This window comes from Crassostrea angulata, chromosome 7, assembly GCF_025612915.1.
Source record: "Crassostrea angulata isolate pt1a10 chromosome 7, ASM2561291v2, whole genome shotgun sequence".
Classification (NCBI taxonomy): Eukaryota; Metazoa; Mollusca; class Bivalvia; order Ostreida; family Ostreidae; genus Magallana; species Magallana angulata.
In genome coordinates this window covers 25,546,225-25,566,712 of record NC_069117.1, presented here as the reverse complement: position 1 = coordinate 25,566,712, position 20,488 = coordinate 25,546,225, and the positions used below count along the sequence as shown (strand labels likewise).

The following is a 20,488-nucleotide window of genomic DNA, read 5'->3' as shown; positions in this document are numbered from 1 at the left end:
AGTAGGGCCTCAATGGGGGCGGGGGCAAATTTTTAGATAGGAATATATGGATAATTTTTTTTTTTAATTTTCTACTTAGAACACAATTGACCAGAAAAGATGTAACTTGTGTGAAGTATCCTCAGGTAGGGTAGATTCAAGGTTGTTCAAATCATGATTCCCGGGGGTAGGGTGGTGGCACAATGGGGAGGGGTTAAATTTTTACATTGGAATATATAGAGAAAAATCTTTTCTTGGAAAAGGTAGTGTAGATTCAAAATTGTCAAAATCATATTTTTCAGGAGTAGGGTGGGGCCAGATTAGGGGGGGGGGGGCATTTTACATCGGACAACATTTTAAACTAACAAAAACTCAAATGTTATAAAATATGGTTCAACTTATATACAAGCATTTCGACTCATTGTTGATTTTTTAAATTGGTCACTGGTCTGAGAAGAAGTCGAAAGTGAAAAGTTTGACAGACGAATGGACAGACCGACGGACTGACGGCGGACAACACTGGTGGTAGTTGGAACCTTCGGTTCAGGTGAGCTAAAAAGAGGAAAATTTCACACTGTACATTCGGAACGGTGTTATAATATTTTTTGATCTTACCAGTGCTTGTATGAGCACTGTTTAAATATTTCAACGTCCGTGGTCAAGTTATACGTAAAAAAAGAAAAAAGAACTGTGTTTTCTACAAGCGTTTACATGACCGAGATCGCTGACAGACGGCGCCAACTTGAAATCCTGAAAAGAAAACCCGTTCCTATCTAAATGATGCTGAAACAGGTAAGGTTGTGGCTTTTTGTATTTCTGTAGCAGTCTGTAACTGTTTAAACACAGTCCCACCAAAACTTATCAGCTGATTACCTGGGAATAAAATTGACCATGTTTAGAGGCATGTACACCACTGTACCAATGTACATCTCTGTACACAAAAATCTGGTAATTGGTGATAATATTACATGATATTATATCTACACGCAATGGAACTGTATTTTAGGCCTAGCTGTGAATAAGCACAGGCACTCATGTTTACCCCCGTAAAACCCCATACAAATAACACATTCACAGACTTGTCATAATATACAATATGTGACCCCCATGCACCCCCTCCTCATACTATAACAGGAATATATAAATGGATTACCCCATATCCAAGAAATTCAACTTGTTAAAGCTGCTTGGTCCAATTTTTTTGTTATTATAATGTCAAATAATTTTCCATACAAACCATTTATCTTAGAAAGTTATGGACTTTCTCCTATTTACACCAGCAGAATCGGTCTTCTTTCAAAGTTAGAAATTATATTTAAAGTTATTAAATAAAAATAATTTCTCTGTGGGCAAATGAAAAAAACAAACCAAAATGCTTCATGGGATGTTTAGAAAAGGGAAAACTACTGCAATATCTATTATTATACAAATATTATACAAATAATACTAAGCATAACCATCGTTTAAAAACGTGCACAGAATTTGATATAAAATCGGATGAAGCAGCTTTAACAAACTGGTGAATATACTTCGTAGCCCTTCATGTCCATAGCAAATACATCACCAGTCTTGATATTGCTAGCAAATGCTGCACACACCTAGCCAATTCTGTTTGCAAGTTATGTGAAACTCTGCATAGATGGCAGGAATATGGTACAAAAAAACCCCCAATATTTGATTTACAAAATCAAAGTACCCACTGCAGAAATATATTTTGTTGCAACTTTACATTAATTTGCATCAGCAACAAATGGCCCAGGTCTATACACATGTGATCAGAAATCTGTGCAGGTGTTGCATTATTATTCCGCCATTAACAAAAAATAAAAAAGAACACACATTCATACACAATGAATGATTAACATTCTCTCTCACAAAAATTGTCTTACAATAATAATGAAAGTTATTAAACTGTTATAATAGTATTTAAAAAATAAACAGCAATTTAAAAAGTTCACTGGGATATGAACTTAGCTGGTCAATGGTCACGTGATCAAATCCTGTGAAGCCCCAAAGGCTTCTCAGAAGATTTAATCAGATACCAACCAAGTTTGTATCCTGGTGAACTTTTAACATTGCTGTTTATATCTTTAAAAATACTATTACAACAATTATTAAATAATTTTCATTATACATGCATGGATATGTATGATATCCTCTCCCATGTGGGGAAAGAGAGTGAGAGACAGTGGCTAAGATGATGAGTCACTGAATTAATATCCTCATTTTTAATTTTTTTTCATTGAATCAATTCAGAGTTGCCTTTCTTGAAGCATTTAACATATCACGTCTCGCGGTCCGGCCAAATGAATCACGTCACTCACTCAGCAGCATACAATGTACATTGAAATTTCTTATTTTGTGTGCAAAACTAAAGATTTTGAGGGTCGTCTTCATGCGATTTGCATTAATTTACCATTGCAGTATACCAGAACAGCAGAAGTTGTTTTTTTTTTTTCAAATTCAGTCTGTACAGTGTATTTTTAACCGGGATTTCCAGCGGAAAAATCCAGTTATTAAAATGGTGAAAATGGTGGGCAGGCAGGCGGCTGCCAAAAGGGTTACTGGGTACCCTCATTGTACGGATAACTCCTCATACAGTTTTCAAGATATGAAGTTGTTCTTTTGCAGATCAAATTGTACATATATCAGAGGTGTGCATATTGCTAGGATTCTGATTTCTGATAATTTCTGAAAAAAAATATCAGCTTTTGAACTTAGTCATATTTTGTGCAAAATATTGCATATAGGGTACCCTTATTGTATGGATAACTCCTCATACAGTTTTCAAGATAGGAAGTTGTTCTTTTGCAGATCAATTGTACTTATATCAGAGGTGTGCATATTGCTAGGATTTTGATTTCTGATAATTTCTGAAAAAAAATATCAGCTTTTGAACTTAGTCATATTTTATGCAAAATATTGCATATAGGGTACCCTTATTGTACGGATAACTCACAGTTTTCAAGATATTAGGAAGTTGTTCTTTTGCAGATCGATTGTACATACCGTATATCAGAGGTGTGCATATTGGTTGGATTTTGATTTCTGATAATTTCGGGGAAAAAATACAAGCTTTTGAACTTACTCATTTTTTGGCAAAATATTGCATATGGGTACTCCATTTCACTGAATATGGTAAGTAGTGTTATCAATTTAAGGTTGACATGGATTTTGGATACAGTTCACATAAAAGAAAACCCGGTTTGCTGTCACATTGACAGCTTTTCACATGTTTATCCATGAACTGAAGAAATCCTGAAAGGGCATGGTTATGATCTAAGCACAGTTTACTTTTCCCTCCATTTCTGTATATGGCTAGAATGCCTAATATGGACACTTCTGATGCTTCAGCTTCCTGGGTTGATCAAAATTTGACTGTAAGAATAAAGTTGAGTAACAAGCAAGATGCAGATGGCTCTTCTGAGTGACAATTCTTTGTTATGTACTGATATTAAGTAAGACTTAAGTTTTTGTCATGTGTTTGTGTCATATTAATAGTTATTTGATCATCCAAGACTCGGAATATGTCCAGTTGCAAGGGGCGGATCAACAGATAAAACGATTCTAGATACAAAATGGAAAAATAAAGATTGATAATAAAGAATTATGAATTGTTTTAGGTGCATTGCCAAGTGAAAATAAATATTCAATGGAATTAATATCTAACTATTTGAAAGTTTAAGAGACTTACACACTAATAATTTTTAACAATACATATTAAAGGAATATAGGTGAAATGCTGTCCTGGATAAACCGACTTCTTAAATCTGTTGCAAAGCATTATGCAAATCAAGTTGAGTGTAATACTTTATTAATCCACAATGTGACAATTGCATTTATATCGGACAAAATGACCCCAAAATTTTTTAAAGCCTCATTTAAAGGATTTCAAACCTTAGGCTGGAGGGCTTTTGTTGGTGGAAAGGAAATGCCTTTTGCGGGGATATTTACTTTGAATTTTTAAATCAATTTTCACCTGTGGCATATCAATACATGTGGTCATAGTGAAGGAAACCATTGTTGTAACGGGTATCTGGATTCTCAGTGTGTGTGTATCTATATAGCCTTGGTCAGAAATCAATATTAAGTTAAAAAGTTAGAAGGTAAGTTGAAATAAATGCTTAATTTTTATTTTCTTTTACTTTTAAGAAACCAATACTTGTTGAACATTTCCCCTTACAACAGGTGAAACGAGTTAATGCCAACAGATAAAAAAGTGTTACACTATATCGTTGCTTGCAAACAACACTTTTTGGGTCGGAAGTTTGCAATTAACAAAGTTAATAAATATGAATCTAAGCACAGATGAATCAGCATGGAAGCTGTTATGCCTAAAAACTGTGATCTGTAGAGTATTAAAAGGTGGGCTTCTCATAGTAATTGTTCTCTCTCTCCCCGAGCTCTTGAAGGTTAGAGGTGGTTGTTTTTTTATTTGGTGGTTATCAGGAGAATAGGAGAGAGAACAAAAAGCTCTCAAGAAAGGTTGCGTCTTCTGTGTTTTGTGGGGCAAGGCTTGAAAGGTTTTGCCAAATTGTGCCTCTTTTTCATCATTTATTTTAGTGAGTATGTGGTTTTTAATCTCAGATTTACTTACATATGCATTAATGAAATTAGGTTTCAGGATTTAAGACTGCGTTCATTGAAATAGAATGGTAATTGCATGGAACTTGTTTTAAAATGTCTTTTAACATTCCAATTATTCAAAGTATGTATGAATCCACCTATGGATTAGTATATTCTAAATAGAATAATGATAATTGTAGTATTGTAGAAAAGACGTACATGTAAAGCAGCTTAAAACTGATTGTCATTGCAGTTTGGAATTCTATGCATGCATACATACATGTACATGTATACATAATAAAAGGTATCAATAAGTTTACATAGATAGATCAACCAATTACAGTGATTGATATAACAATTTAGTAATACAGATGGTTTTATTGACGGTATTTGGCTATAAGCTGGAATATTTACCATTTGTCAACATTTTGATGTTGTTAAGCACAAATTACACCTTTATCCCTGAGTAAGTCTGGCAGTCAATGAGAAAATCGATAGGAACAAAGTTGTGCATGTGCTCATTGAATAGGTTATGTACTTTTCATACTCGACGACCAAAGATAAATTAAGTCTCAATCAATAATAGTTTATATTAGAACTATACCGGTATATTTGGTATATTTTTGCATTTTGATAAACTGATTTTATAGTCATGATACTGGGTAGTAGTATTGATGAAGACGTTTTGAATCTACATGGACTTAGTTTTAAACATATATCCTTTCTCTGTACTCTTTGAAATATACTAAGATGAATAATGAAAAAGTAGTATTACAATGCAAAATGTAATGTGTCCAGTATGATATAGAAAAAAATTGCCGCGAGGTATTTTATATACATGTGTATCATAAAATAAATGTCCCTTCCTTGAAAATAAACTTGTTGATGCATCTATGTGAAAATAACTAAAAATTCTTGAATCGAACTAACATGCATCATATCTGTATGCGCAATGTATGCATAATATGCAGTTCTTGGAATGTCTGCTTGATGTGATCAAGATAGGGTTTCATGTTTTTTGTGGTGAATTTTTTTTTCATTTATTTATATATACTAATGATAAGTTGCATATGCTCTACACTCAGTGATGAGAACAGCTGAGCATGGAAGCTGTACATAGCATCACTTAAAGAGTCACACTACATTTATACATGTATCACTCTTTGTTGCATATGGCCAGTCAGGTGTGTTAAAGATGTAGAAAGGGGAGAGGAGAGATTTCAGAGGATAGTTAAAGGGGGTCCTATAGGGAGAGGATCCAACATCTTGAGTTGCATTCAGTATTTCAGCAGTGATACAATTTCTGTGGCTACCTGTTGTGTGCTGCATGCCTGTCTAATAGAGAATAATGGAGTTAAGGAACTCTGCCAAATGTCGGCAGAATGGATAAAAGAAAAGTGACCACACACACACACCTTGCATTGATCATTCAGTCCTACCTGAAAGAACTTTACTAATCAGTGTACATATTTCTCAGTGTTAAAAGATCAAAGCTAGACATACATGTATATATCTAAAACGCTTTTCATGATTCTGCATGATGAACTTTTGCCAAAACTTCACATAATGTTGATGCAATGGGGAAAAGAGATAGGAGAACAGAAATGTGCTTGCAGGTAAACAAAGTTAATGAGAAATGAGAGATGTTCCTCATGTAGTATGTACTATGAGAAAGATCGAGGTTAAATATGCTGCTGTGCTGAGCTTGGGGTATTTAATGTTAAACTAAGTGGAAACCTATTAATGTGTAAAACATGGTAAGAAAGGTTTTGTTTTCTTTAATTAGATGCTGGTAAAAAAGGAATTGGCTCTTGTCTGGTGTGACATGTTGGAGCTGTGAAATTCGGAAAGGAGGATGATTTTTTTATTTTTTGATACAATGAATCTTGATCGTATTTCTCTGAGCTGTAACAATCTTGACACAGGGACCATATAGCGCCATTTCCTGATGTACAAGATTAGATTATGGAAAGATATAAGCTAATTTTTTTGTCATTTATTTTTATAGGATATTTAATTAATGGTACATGTTGTATTCTAGACTTTTGACTAGGAGAGATAATTCTATATGCTTTTATCTTGAACTAATTGTAGTTTTAATGAATCGATAGGAAATGTATACCTTTGGGGCACTAGGACATATAGTGTTGATGTATAGCCCCCCCAAAAAAAAACCCACCCAAAAAACAACATTTAATCAGTGTGAGGACTTGTGGGAGATTCCTCAGAGATGTGCTTATTAATATTTTGTTGCTCATTAATAATACAAACCTCTATAGATAATTGACACTTTGCATGCCAGTCAACATATATTTTGGGCCAGCTTGTCTGCTAGCTGCCTGTCAGATGGCTGTAGGTGTAAAAGATGTACAGGTGAACTCAGTAAGGTACACTGCAGTCTTACTTTGTGTCTGTATATATTACATGTATCAGGGCCCTAAATTTTCCCCGTCATGGCTAATGCTACTGTGTGTGAGAGTTATAAGGCCTAAACTCTCCTAGTGTCCTGTCCTACTTGTATTAATGAGATCTGGAGCCTCTCTCGATCTCCGCCAGGGGCTGACAACATAAGTCACTGGTTTTTTCACTATATACTGTTAATTGGAATAAGTCGTACCACCTCATAACAACTCTGCTCACACCTATAGTAGACTGGGAAACATTGGTGTAGGGAATTTCTGGCATTTCACAGGTATGCATGTTAGCAATAAGAATTAAAATATAATTAAATTATTTGAAGTACGAGAAATTTATTAATTTATTTTACGACAGATTTATTTTATTCCACTTCATTGCAACTGTCTTGTGGTACTGAACTTTTTGAACCATTGAGATGTGTTCAAAATTTTTGTTCGACATTAAGCAAGTATACTTAATTACTTTTATCACAATTTTAATTTTTCAAAATTGCCTGTATTAGTAAAATGAAGATTTTGTTTTTAGACATAACTATGGATTTTGAGTTTTTCCCATTGAACCAATTTACTTTCCCCTGCAGTACGTTTTATTTTTTTGAATCCTTGATTTCCCCATCTACACAGAAACTTACAAGAAAATTTATGTGACACGGGAGTTGACAATTGTGTTCAGATGATTAGACTCATGTCATGTTCAATTTTATTCTATACCTTTAAAATCTGAAACATTCCTTAAATATTTTAAAAAGAAAATTTATGATCAACAGGTGCTCCAGAATTAAAATAATGCAATTGACTGTTTTATAATTAATATGAAGTTGTGTATGAATCAAAGAAATCACTTGGTCAGTAAGGACCAACAGGCATGGTCAATGATTGTTGAATTTAAGTCTGATTTGTTTTTCAAAGCTGCATCTAAGGTCATCTTTAACCTTTGATGCAATCATGCACTTCTGTGTGAAATTTTGCCATGACATTAATATACCCACACTGAACATTGTACACATGATTGATAAGATTACGCCGAGTTCAATAGGTAATCAATATATGGTTATGTTGTGTGTTATTGTTAGGATCAGGAGCGAGGGGGTGTTTATTGATTGAAGTGTTGATACATGTAGAATTATTGTGATAAATGTGTATTGAAGTATTTATTTGATGGATTTGATAGTAAATAATAATAGACCAAATATAACAAACAAAAGGAACCCCTGAAGTTTTATGGCTGATGATCATGCTTTTTAATCAATGATAGTGAGCAAGATCAAGTGATTATCCCAAATAAAAACAAACTGCTAACAGCAGCTAGTAGCAAAAAACATGTGTAGGCTGTGTAGCGATCCAAAGAATTAAATGTTGAGAATAGCCTAATTAATTTTTGAAACAGTCTTGGTAAAGAGCTCATTATTGACATTGATCTAATTTCATTGTGTGGGTTCCTCGGTCATGTCAGTTGACAAAATAAAACAAAGAATTCCAACAGACCAAAAACTGAAGATTTCATCAAACACTTAATAGCTTGGATCTTGTTTAGATTGGTCACGGAGTCCACAGGCTTGTCCTGGATAGAGGGGACTATTAGTGTGTATTCCCAGAAGCTCTCTTAGATTTTTCTTATTCATAATATTGATCATTTTGTCAAGAAATCAATACCACTGCGCCAGCCATCGTTGCAAGGCGTTGAGGTCTATAGCCATTTCGTCATGTGCATCCAAAGGAGAGATACGTGTTGATTTCGTGGTGCAATATCTCCTGTGCTGTGTCGGAGAGAACATGGATTTTCATTGTATCTGAATAATACCGTGTTATCTCATCAAGGTAGAAAAAGGCTATAATTGCTGTTCTCCAGGCCAGCTTGTGAATACAGAGGATCTTCTGTTAGATGAGGACATTTTTTTTTCTTGTCCCATTTTTTGTGTGGATAATTATCAGTAATGTTGGATCTATTAGAATATGAGATGCTGATTTTTCTTCACAAAAAGTGAATTGAAGTGCGATGTAGGCTGTTTTGTAATTTATGAGAAGTTGTTTACTGAATTTTTGCATGGATGGATTTATTATGGAGAGAATAAGGTGGAGCGTTTGATCGGTCGATAGTTACTTTGCTCTGGAACAGGAAAATGTGAAATTCTCTTTGATTTCTCAAATATGGTAAGTTTCTTTTCATGAATCACATTTAGATTAATTTCATTTTATATGAAAGTTCGTAGCAATTCAATCATATACTCACAGCTGCTGTAAACTTACACATGGGACAGTTACTGGTAAATATGACAGACAAATCATTAGTTTGGGGAAGGGAAATGCCGTGGTATTTTCAAACAAATTTTAAAGAGCAAGTAATTAATTGGATGTCAACCCTGCCTGACAGACAGGTATGCATGTGGTGTAAACCAAGATGAGGTCAATTAGAGTGAGGCTTTCACAAGGTAATCGTGATGTAAGAGAAATCCAGTGCCCGCTCACAAATCAGCTGATCTTGTAGGTGTATCAATGTAAACACACTTTTTTGACCATTTCACTGGATAACTGTTTATTTAGGAGATATATATATAAGGTGGATTCTTAGTCTCAAGCACTAGATAAATACCTGTCTTGCTATCAGACCTTGGCACTTGACAGAGAGCCCTTACTGGACTTTAATTTGAGACTTTGTAACATCTGAAGTAATAATTTCATTCGTGATTAAGGCAGAATATTTTGATATCTTGATACTGATGAATACTTAGATCCACCCTTCAAAGATGTTAATATTTTTTTTTCCTACTTGGTTTGTGTGCTGCTCACAAAAATCAATTTTGATGTTGTACTGCAAATGGGTCCCTCCCTCATTTGACTTCTAGCCATGTATTGTATATCTACACACCTTGCAAGATATTTGTGGTCAAACAAATCTCTATAGCTACATGTATATGTCTGAACAAAGATAATGTCACATATCTCATATAATGTTTGAAATGGAATTTGAAATATTTACCCTAATATCTAAATAAAATGCAGGGAAAACTAACCAGTTTTAATATATGCCTGTGAAATTTACATTTGTGTATCTACATATTTTTAAAAAAAAATGTCATCCCATGAATCAAAATTTTTTCAAAAGTGACTGATTATTGCATGAGTAATGGATAGTTCAAGAAAAAACCAGAGAATTGCATTTGATTGATTGGGGAGAGGCTACAAAATCATGTAAATCATGTCAAATAGGAGAAATGTGAAATCCATTGATTCTTGTACATGGAAACCAGATCCCCAAAAAATATTAACATGTTTCACTGTAGAGGTATTGTGCAAGTTGATTTTACATCGAGACTCTGTATTTGTGAATAGTACGTACTGTGTACAGGGATATTTTTGCTCCCGTTTTATTTTTGCCCTTATTGTCAGCAGACGAATTTAAGACTGCACCGATTTCAATGTCTCATTAAGTTATTTCTCTTGAAACCCAACCTTGTCTGGGCGAAATTAAGATGGGCAAAACTGTTTGCAAGTCTAGAAGGGCGAAAATTACATGGGGCGAAAATAACAGTGTATACAGTATTTCACTATATTAATAATTATTTTAAACCACCCAATCATTATTTATACAATGAAATTGGGTTTCATTTCATTTCTTTGACAAACCATAAAGATTTAAAACACGATTTTTTTTAAAATCAGCTTTTAAAGTGTTTTCTTATTAATAACTACAAAGATTTGTTCTGCTTTAAGCACAAAGATAGCTGTCTATAACCCTATCACAGCTGTTACACCACTGTGCGTGTAAATAACATGATGTTTATACATATGATATAGCTCTAACTATATTTACACAGTAAAATATACTGATCATTGCCATATATGTATCAGTTAAATGATGCTAATGATGTTTGTATCAATATTATTACTAAAGGTATTGAGAAAACTTACATTGAAATAAAAATATCATGTTTACTCAAAAACAAACAGTTATGACACAATATGTATATTTTGAGATTTTAGCTATAGATACTGGCACAGACTCGTGTTGCTGATATATATTGGTAATCTATGCACATAAATATTCTATATCATTATGTGTATATATGCAAAGTGATCTCATTTATAGCAAAACTGTATTGATTTTTTTTACAACACAATTGGTTACTCACAAACTATTGGAATTGATTGTCTACACTGTGCAATAAAATCAAGTTTATTTGTGTCGGAAACTGTACACAGTATCCTGAGCAGCACTCCTTAAAATCAATTCCTTGTTACTGGGGTCAAATATAATGGTGAAAAAACCATGGCCACTTTTTCCTGCAATGTTGACTCATACAGTATGAATAAATTCCCATCAAAATCATGCATTATTACATCTTTTATTTATATACTTTCCAGGCTAACTTTGAGAGAAAGCTTCCTGTTCTGGAAGGGAGGAGTAGAGAAAAGAGGCGATCTTTCCTCCCAACCCCCAAATCCTTCGCTGCAACCTCAGAAATACAGGGCCAAAGCACACAAGAGCACCCAAAGCAATTTTCGAAACCGGATACCATCAAACCTCTACTTCAGGTCGGCGACAAAGTTTGTATTGGTGGGATAAAGCTTGGTGCGTTGCGTTATTTCGGAAAAACACACATTGCTGCAGGATTATGGTGTGGAATCGAGTTATTCGAGCCGGAAGGGAAACATGATGGTGAAGTAGAGGGTGTGAGGTATTTCACTTGTCGACCTGGACATGGAATATTTGCTCCAGTTGACAAAGTGTCCAAGATAGAACTCGTGTCACATGACCTGCACGGTGATGTAATAGAGGAAGAGACAGACATACCGATTGAAGATGTACCCGAACAGAAACTAGTCACTATCAGACCTCAGCGACGGTTGTTACCTCAGCCGCAGGTTTTTGTAAGGAGAGATTCCAAAGAGAAAATTACAGTTCCATCGAAGATTGAGGAACAAAATGAAGACTTTGATGAGGTGGATTTCATGGACACGTGTGCCGCTCAGGAATCTACAGTGATACCCACAAAGAGATGTTTACCCAAGCTTGATTCCAAAATCAGACCACCAAGCTCAAAACGTTTACCAGAGCTTTATAATGAACAGGTGTGTAATTTGAGTGCAAAAGATCTAAAGCAAAGTGCTATTTATACACCCGCTTCAACTGCAGATGCTTTCAATAAGAATTTAAACAATTGCAATTCCATTGAAAATGATAATGCAAGCTTAGACACCTTGCCACAACCTTTGCTTGAACCAGGGGTCTCCACCTCTTCCAAACGTAGTAGGTTACCTGGTCCTTCCAAGCTTCCTCTGCCACCCGGCACCACCATCCCAGACACCATAAACACCATGTCAGACAATCAGATACCCCCTGATACAGGGTCCACTGAGAAAATTGGGAACAAAACTTTTGTGAGTGGGAACTTGAACAAAACCTACAATTTAAGTGAAATTCAAATGCCCCATGCAACAAATATAAAGTCTGTAACACAAAGTAGTGGGGAGGACTCGATAAGTGGGGAAGTTAAAGAATGTTTATCCTCTGATCATCGTCATTTTCTTAACTTGACCTTTGATATGGAAGGTGGTGCCTCGCCCCCACAACCTACCAGCTCCACCCAAAGCCCAGAGAGGGACCCTGAAGACCTCCACCCACCCACCCAAGCTGACGGCACATTTGATATCAGTCATAATTCTAGTCTAGGGGTGTTGGATGTTCATGATTCTCAGCTTAATTCCGATTTGTTGCAGGAGGACACTGGTAATGTGTTGGATGGGGAGAAAAAGTCACTGTTGAATCTAACTGATTTGGAGAAGTTGTCCAAAGTTTCAGTTCTGGTCAGAAGGCAGGATCGCGTGGCTTCCCTGGGAGACACATTTGAGGCTGAAAATGCAATAACCTCAACTCCTGTTGTGTCTGGAGGTGGATCCAAATCCAGTTTATCGAGTTTCAGTGCTTTGGCCAAAGATAAACGTACCAAAGATGAAAGTGAAGCTGTGAAATTTGATGCTCCTGTTAAATTCAATTTGAATGCAACATTTAAAATCGGGGAGGAAAAACCTGTGGATATTATTGGTTCTGATACTTTGGACTGGAGAGAAGAGGCTTCAGATGGGGAGGAACAGTCGGTCAGTTCAGAGGACAGTCTAGAGAACAAAGCAATGAACCTGACTCAAGACCAGAGTCGGCTGAAGGCAGCCCAAAAAGAGGTAGACAATTGTGTGGACAGTTTGACTGAAAAACTTACAAATTTGGGAATTGCTTCGGACAGTGATGTGGCACAAGCTACCCTTAGTGCGCCCAAGCCAAAGCTGCCAATGGTGGATTCTGGGATTTCGGAACAAGGAGACATAATGACCCTGGAGCAGGGTAGAATGGCAGATTCATGCGAGATGAGACAGTCGGTGACTGAGGAGAAACAGAATCTGTACCAACTCATCGAGGAGAAGGAAGAAATTCAACTACAGGCTGACCTGATTGCTGGTCATTTGAAAAAGGAGCGTCCATTGTCACTGGTGTCCTCCATCAGTGCTGATACAGGTGAGACTGATGTGTAAAGAAATATATGGTTTGTGTATGTTGAGTTAAAACTTTATTGGATCATATTTTGTGTTTCATTTTCTTAGCCATTACAAAATATTATTCAAATAGGGTGAAAATTTATAGTTTTTTATTAAAAAATCTTGAAAATCTTTACTTTTTCTCCCAGATTTTTGATTTAGATTATCAATACATGTATAAAAGAAAACCATGGGCTTGGGAAATGGTTTAGATAAATACATGTATATCAGAGCAGATAGACTAAGGCATATTTCTTACGGAATGATAAAAAACTAATTGTGCACATCATGCTATTTTAGCATCTGCAACATTGCACCTGGTATTATCAGATTGGCTATACAGCTTTCAAAAGCATAGAGAGTAAACAAAAGAATTTTATCTTCCTGCAATGTAATCAAAGAAAAAATGATTTACTGCAAGTTCATATTTTACAAAAATGAAATGAGTTGTGCCAGTTAGTTTTAAACTGTGAGATCATTCAGAATCCAATTGTTTCAGGAAAGTGTATATTTTGTACTGGTAAGAGAATTTTGTTTTAGATGTTAATGTGTGATTATTAATTTCCCAGTAGTTGTTTGGCAAAAAAATCCAAAATAAAACAGACTGTAATAATTTTTTTGTCAATTAATTAAGTTTATCTAGTTTAAAAACAATTCAAGAATTTTTTTGACCAATATAGCATAACACTTCGTAGCTCAATTTTTAAAATTCAGCATTAATTAATAAATTACTGACTCAGAGGTACTTATATGAGGTGAAATTTTAAAATGAGTTACAGTTGTAATATTTACTTCAGGCATATTTACAGACTGTATATCTATGCCAACATCTTCACTTACAGTGTTTGCTTTTTGGAGTCAATTCACCTTTATTTAAACTCTCCTAATAGCCTTATGTTGGGTGATAATATCTTGCATGTAAAAAGGAAATATTGAAACAGTTTGAAAAGGTTGCAGATATTTAAAAAAGAAAAAATTTAATTCAAGCACTTATTACTTTCAAATTTGAAGTATATTAAAGTTGCTCTAATGCTTTTAAAAGGCTTACTTAAATTGTGAAAATGTTCACTTTTCAATTCTTTCAATGGATAATAGTTAGCTTTAAATTTCTCGGCTGACAAAATAATGGCCTGAGTGTGAAATGAACTTTCTGATCAAAAGTCGTCAACCAGAGAACAAAGGTAGTTAGATACGGCACATTTGCTGACACTTATTGGGAGGTATGATGCAAGGAAATTGTGAAAATTGACAGGCTTAAAACACACTTCATGGTCAGGATATGATTTCTCTCAGGTAGAAATTTGTTATTGTTTATTTAAGAGATTTTCAAGATGTATTGCGAACGAGCAACCTAGGTGCGTTTTGATTTTGGGTTTGCATAACTTCCTGTAGCTATGAAAATTTGGCTGAAGTTGGACCTATAGGATTTTTAGAAAAAAGTTGACATTTACAAAGGTAAAGTTTTAAGAAAATATTTTGTATGTTTTTGGAGTTTATTTAATCAGTTTTTGTTTTTGAAACCACAGTAAACATGTTGAATTTCATAACAAATTCATTGTCCAAACAAATTTAGGTAGGACAGATAAACGTAGTCGGTAGTCACTTGCTATCTCCCACTGATAAAAACGAATTAGGAAGGAATCGGGAATGACCAACAGAGAGATTAAAGCATTTACTTACTGGTCTATTCACACCACTAATCACAGGGGATTAACATTGACTTCTGTGGATTAAACACAATATAAGTATGGTGTGTATTGGATTAAGTTTACTGAAGTAAAATCAGGAAAAATTGGATCCATATTATGTACTCCATGAAGTTTATGAAAGCTTAAAATCTGTTAGGACAGTTTTTCACCTGATCAAGGTCACTGTTTGACAGGTCAACAGATGGATATAAATGTTGTGACGACTTATTTGGGGGTCCTCTTTAATTGACTTTGATGGCTTACTCTGATAGAGAATGTTGACATATATTAACAGGCTATGTGCCGGACACTGACTCGGAGCGGGGCACCCTGACCATTAATTCCCCCTTGGACTGGGCCGAGAAGATGGCACAGTCCTCCGATTCCATGGCTGGCCTGGAACTGACCGATCTGGATGCGGCTTATGCTCAGTCCTTCAAGAACTTCCAGTCAGGTATGCTGTAGCGGATGTTTTTGCAGATTTTTATTGCACATGCATGAGATACTTTCACAAATTCTTTATGGTCTTGGAAGTAGAGAGAGTACCTTAGTGCATGTGCTAAAATATATAGAGTTATGTTAATTACTGAATATGTTTAACTACAAATTAAAATGTTTTTACACATCAGGTGTGATCTTAAAAAATCACATTTATTCTTTAGACTAATTGATATATGCCTGAAAATTCCATATACATGTACTCTCTAAGTGTTGACCAGATTTATAAGAAATTGAACTTTTATGCAATAGGTATTTATGGGTGATTTTATGACACAGCTAAATATGCCAGATTTGCAGCTTCTTGGTATAGAGCTTAGTGCCTCAATTAATGTCTACTATTAGTCAGTGGATGACAGGTAGGCATGTAACAGGAAGGCTGTTTTCTGTCGTAACCAGGAGAAGGAGAAAACCAAGTCCAGGCAGTTACATAGAACTAGTTCAGATACAGTTGTAACAATATATACTTGTTGATTACGTGTGCTGTGCATAGCTAAACAACATTTCTTGTATTTTTATCCATTAGCACAAAACAGTTGTCTTATGAATATTTCATGACAAATTCCACAAGATAGGGCTCCTCCGTGGCTACAAGAACCGTAGCAGAAGTTCATGGAATTCAATAATCTGTTATTACATGCATGTGTGTGTGCGTGGCCCAAGATTTATATCTGTCATTTCACAAGGAGATTTTTCTCTTTTTTTTTGTGATTTTCAGCTGTCTTGAGAGGGGCAGGGCAGATCTTGGAAGAAAGTGATTCAGATATTTGTAGTGATGTTGGCACAGTTTTAGCGGATCAGAATGATTTGGGAAAGGATGACTCGGAATCGTAAGTACGATACTATTACTGTAGTCAGTTTGACGGTTTGCAGAGAAGACGATAACAAGGACAACTACAAGGACCTTACTCTCTACTTATAAATGGAAATCAATTGAATGAAATAACTGTCTTTGCAAATGTGTGTGCATTGAAACAATCTTTGATGAAGCAAGCTAAGATCCAAGAGTTCCTAAATGTTTAATTTGAGGGATTACTGGTAACAACACAGTGGAATTATTAATGAGATATTGATTAGGATGTAACTTTGTGAGAGATTGACACCAAGCTAATAATCCTGTGACATTTAAATTGGACCAGCTACATAAAGTATAGGAGAACACAGGGTCTTTTATATCGTGTGGATCTAGTTAGGATTAAGGATGAATACACAGCTCAGGTGCTGCCTCTTTTTGAAGGCTTTCTTCACATTGAATAAACATTTCCTAGACTTTGACAGCTGAAAAGACCGTTTTTTGGGGGGGTCTTAAACTTTACTCTCAACTTTCAGGTGCATTTCACACTGAATGATTAATGAATATAAATTACTTTGTGCATTTATTTTATTCTTCAACAATTGTCTGATGCATTATAATTTTGGCATGGAATGGTTACAGTCGTTGTTTGCTGACTTAGATATACTTTGTTTAAGATAAGTTATGTATCTCTTGTAACAATTTCTTCTTCCATACAAGTCATAAGTTCGCGATAAATTGGTTGTTTGTGTATAAGTTCTTGTGCCCACAAAAAGGTCCCCTAGGTTCTGTTGTTCTGTCTAGGTTCCATCAACTAGATATCAAATCCTGCTGAGCTTGAGTGGATTGTATACATACCATTTATCTTGTTTTGTAGTGAAAACATGTCAAACCTGTTGACAGACATTAAAGGAATCTCTGCTGAAGATATTCTGCCCCTGGCCAGTGAGGAGAGAGACACAGAGCCCATAGAAAACGGAGTGGGTGTTTTTTTTTCTCAGTTTGAGATTCTGAAGTGTGAAATATCTTACGTATACTATATTTACTGCTTACAATGAAAATTGTTTTCTTGGTTTCATAACCATGACTATTGTATTTGTGTATGCTGTAAAACGATATTTTTGGAATGATATAAATATGTCAGCATGAAAAGTAAAACAGGTTGTTGTTTTTTTCATCCATGAAAATGATTTCTTCTAAAATAAAACTATAATTGTGTTACCTGAGAGAGCTTGCTCTGTTTGAGGCTGATTATAGTCTCAGTGAGAAAACATTATCTCTTTCATTCAGCATGACATGATGAATGATGCTAACAAGTTGCTGTTGTTGTATTCATAGGCTGATGTTCCGCAGTGTGCGCCCGACACAGTAGAAGAGGATGAGAGGATAGAGGCTGACCAGCAACTGGACAAGCTGAATGTGACAGTGGACATCACCAGGGATAGAGGACAGCCTCAGGAGGAGGAGGCAGAGGACCTGGAGGAGAGGGTTGAGGAGCCCGAGGAGGAGAATGAGGTCACGGTTAAGGAAGTCTCTGAGGATGAAAGTGGAGACGAGGGCAGTGTTACTGCTGAGGATGCAAGGCAGGCACAGAAAAGGGATGTGAAAAAGAAGAAAAAAGAGGCTGAGAAAGTTGAGCATAGGAAACCTAATATAAAAGTGGGATCTCGGATAGCAGACTATATCAAAACTCCAGTTCCTGTGAAATCTAAGGACGATAATACTGAAGCTGCAAAGAATAAACGGAACATGGGACCAAAAGGGAAGGCAGCAAAATTACTTGAAATGAAAACCAAAGCAGTCAAGGAAGAAGTTGCAGAGGTAAGAAAGAGGAGAGAAAAAGTGGAAAAAGAGCCACCAAAGATCATTAAAAGGACTCCTCCCAAGAGTAAATGGGACAGTATAATGTCGCAGATTGATGCAGAAAAAAATGTGGCAAAGCCTAAGGCTGAAGTGAAAAGTAAGCTAGAGAGCTATCTCAGTACACCCCCACCACCCACAGCTAAAAAAGAGGTGGCAACCAAAGAAAAGCCCAAGAAAAAGCTACCCAGTCTACCTACACCAGACTTCAGCAAAGTGAAGAGTAAATTAAACCTTGGATCCCCAGTGTCTGCTATCAGAAGGGAATCATCTCCTGCAACCAGTAAGAAGAACTCCCCTAGAAGCAATTTTACTGGAGATGTTGTGAAGAGACTGTCCTCTGTAGCTTCTAATGGGAGCTCCAATGCTCCCAAACTGGATTTGAATGACTCTGTTGGCAGCAGCTTACTTGGATCCGCAATCAGCTCTGTACGGAGTAGCCATTCGGATCTGGCCGGAATAGATGGAGGAGGGGAGTCTAGTGTTCCAGGCACTCCCAGGACTGTGCAAAAACCTTCTAGTGAGTATTGTAGTGAATGAAAACTACTAGCATTAGAATTAAGGTATATAAATAAGCCCTTTATTGAAAATATTCTATACCATCAATAATTTATTCAATGCTTTTGTTTCATCGGTTGATTCATTTTATCTTTGAAACTAAAATTAGTTTTCCAGCTATTGCGGAAGAAAAGATCAATCTCTAGGCGTAAAACATGTCACATTACGATGTCCCACTTGGCAGAAATCCTCCTTGGTCATTAAAATCTAGATTACATTCCCCTTAAGGATAAACCTTGTTAAACAGAGCAATAAAGTCAAATTATACCCCAGCAAAGAGATGTCAATGGGGACTGCATTTAGACAGTATGTGATGGAAAGGAAATAACAGGGTACATCAATATAATTAATGTTAAGTAATGTGTATGTGTAAAAGTGACCCCATTACCCTGTAGTCTGGTCTCCTCCCAGTCATTATATAAGTGAAGCTGATCTCCATGTCTGTTGGTCTTTTCTAAAAAAAATTCCTATGAATCAGATGAGTTTGAATTTGTCCTCATATTATTCAACATAAAATATTAATTTATGTGAGCATCATTAGTACAGAAGAGAAGTGCATTGATCAACAGGGAGTAAATAGATGGAGTAATCGGTATTGATTTTTGTGTGTTTAATTTGATGCTGATTGGATTTTGTGTACCAGCGTTATGCAGTGTGTTGTATCAGTATATTGATGAGTTGATTCTGTCCCTCCACAGATAAAGCTGTGGGTAAGGTCTCCAGCCTCCAGGACCGAGAGAGAAGGGCAAGTACATCCAGCACCATGTCAACGGCTTCTCAGGTAGGTACTCCAGACACAGCTCTCAAGGCTGTCAGAGTTATCCTCCTTAGATTTCACTTCATGCATTATCTCTATATAATAATATGCTTCAAATATACATGAATGCTTTCTCAAATTCTCATTGCTATAGAAAAAAAGAACATTGTTAAAATCTTGATTAAAGCTTCACATATTATTTTGCATATTTTATCAGAAAATAGGAATGGTTATGTTAATTTTATAGGGATCTGTAAAGGCCTTAAATGCAAAGAATGCAAGACTTTCCGATGTTGGAGTTCAATCAAGACGGAAATCTGTCCCTGCCCGCAGCAGTATTCCTCCAATCAGTCGTAAGTCTTTGTGATGGGGTTATATGGTTAAGGGGAAGCTTTCTTTTTGTTCTATGTGCATGTAGCTTTAACTATTTTAACTCTATTTGACACTGGTACTTTAGGGAACTGCTTATGTCATTCTGTTGATTTAGCCTGGGAAGAGAGATCTCATTCACAGTTTTGAGTAAATTCATGAGTATTGGATGCTTCGATTTTTAACTTGTCATAATAACGTAATTGTACTTTTGGAGAAAAATTAAATATGAAATTTTCTTGCATCAAATACTGTGGATAATCTACTGTTGCACTGTTACACTTGGTATCTTATGAGTTAGATTAGGAAACTTAAAAAAAAAATTCATTAAATAAAATTAAAAATGAATTGATATTTGTATTTTATATTTCTTACTGAAAACACAACGTAAATGTTTATAAATACACATCTAATAAGGTGGAGCTTTTTACCATTTCAAATGTTAATTTTTACGTTTCAAAAGTAAGAATACAGA

General features: G+C 35.6%; 1 protein-coding gene across 4 annotated transcripts in view; it reads left to right on the top strand.

Moving 5' to 3' along the window:
• The first annotated feature begins 668 nt into the window (after nucleotides 1-668).
• Nucleotides 669-20,488, top strand: part of LOC128191864 (CAP-Gly domain-containing linker protein 1-like) — a 37,310-nt gene continuing 17,490 nt past the window's right edge. For 2 of the 4 annotated variants that reach the window (XM_052864196.1, XM_052864194.1), the window contains exons 1-8: nucleotides 669-771; nucleotides 11,325-13,470; nucleotides 15,474-15,632; nucleotides 16,395-16,506; nucleotides 17,347-17,449; nucleotides 17,808-18,849; nucleotides 19,586-19,668; nucleotides 19,892-19,997. In XM_052864196.1, the coding sequence (XP_052720156.1) occupies nucleotides 757-771; nucleotides 11,325-13,470; nucleotides 15,474-15,632; nucleotides 16,395-16,506; nucleotides 17,347-17,449; nucleotides 17,808-18,849; nucleotides 19,586-19,668; nucleotides 19,892-19,997 (3,766 nt within the window). In that variant the 5' untranslated portion in view covers nucleotides 669-756. Of the gene's footprint in view, nucleotides 772-8,333; nucleotides 9,114-11,324; nucleotides 13,471-15,473; nucleotides 15,633-16,394; nucleotides 16,507-17,346; nucleotides 17,450-17,807; nucleotides 18,850-19,585; nucleotides 19,669-19,891; nucleotides 19,998-20,488 lie in introns of those variants that run through there. The other 2 variants (XM_052864197.1, XM_052864195.1) reach the window with 2 other exon arrangements.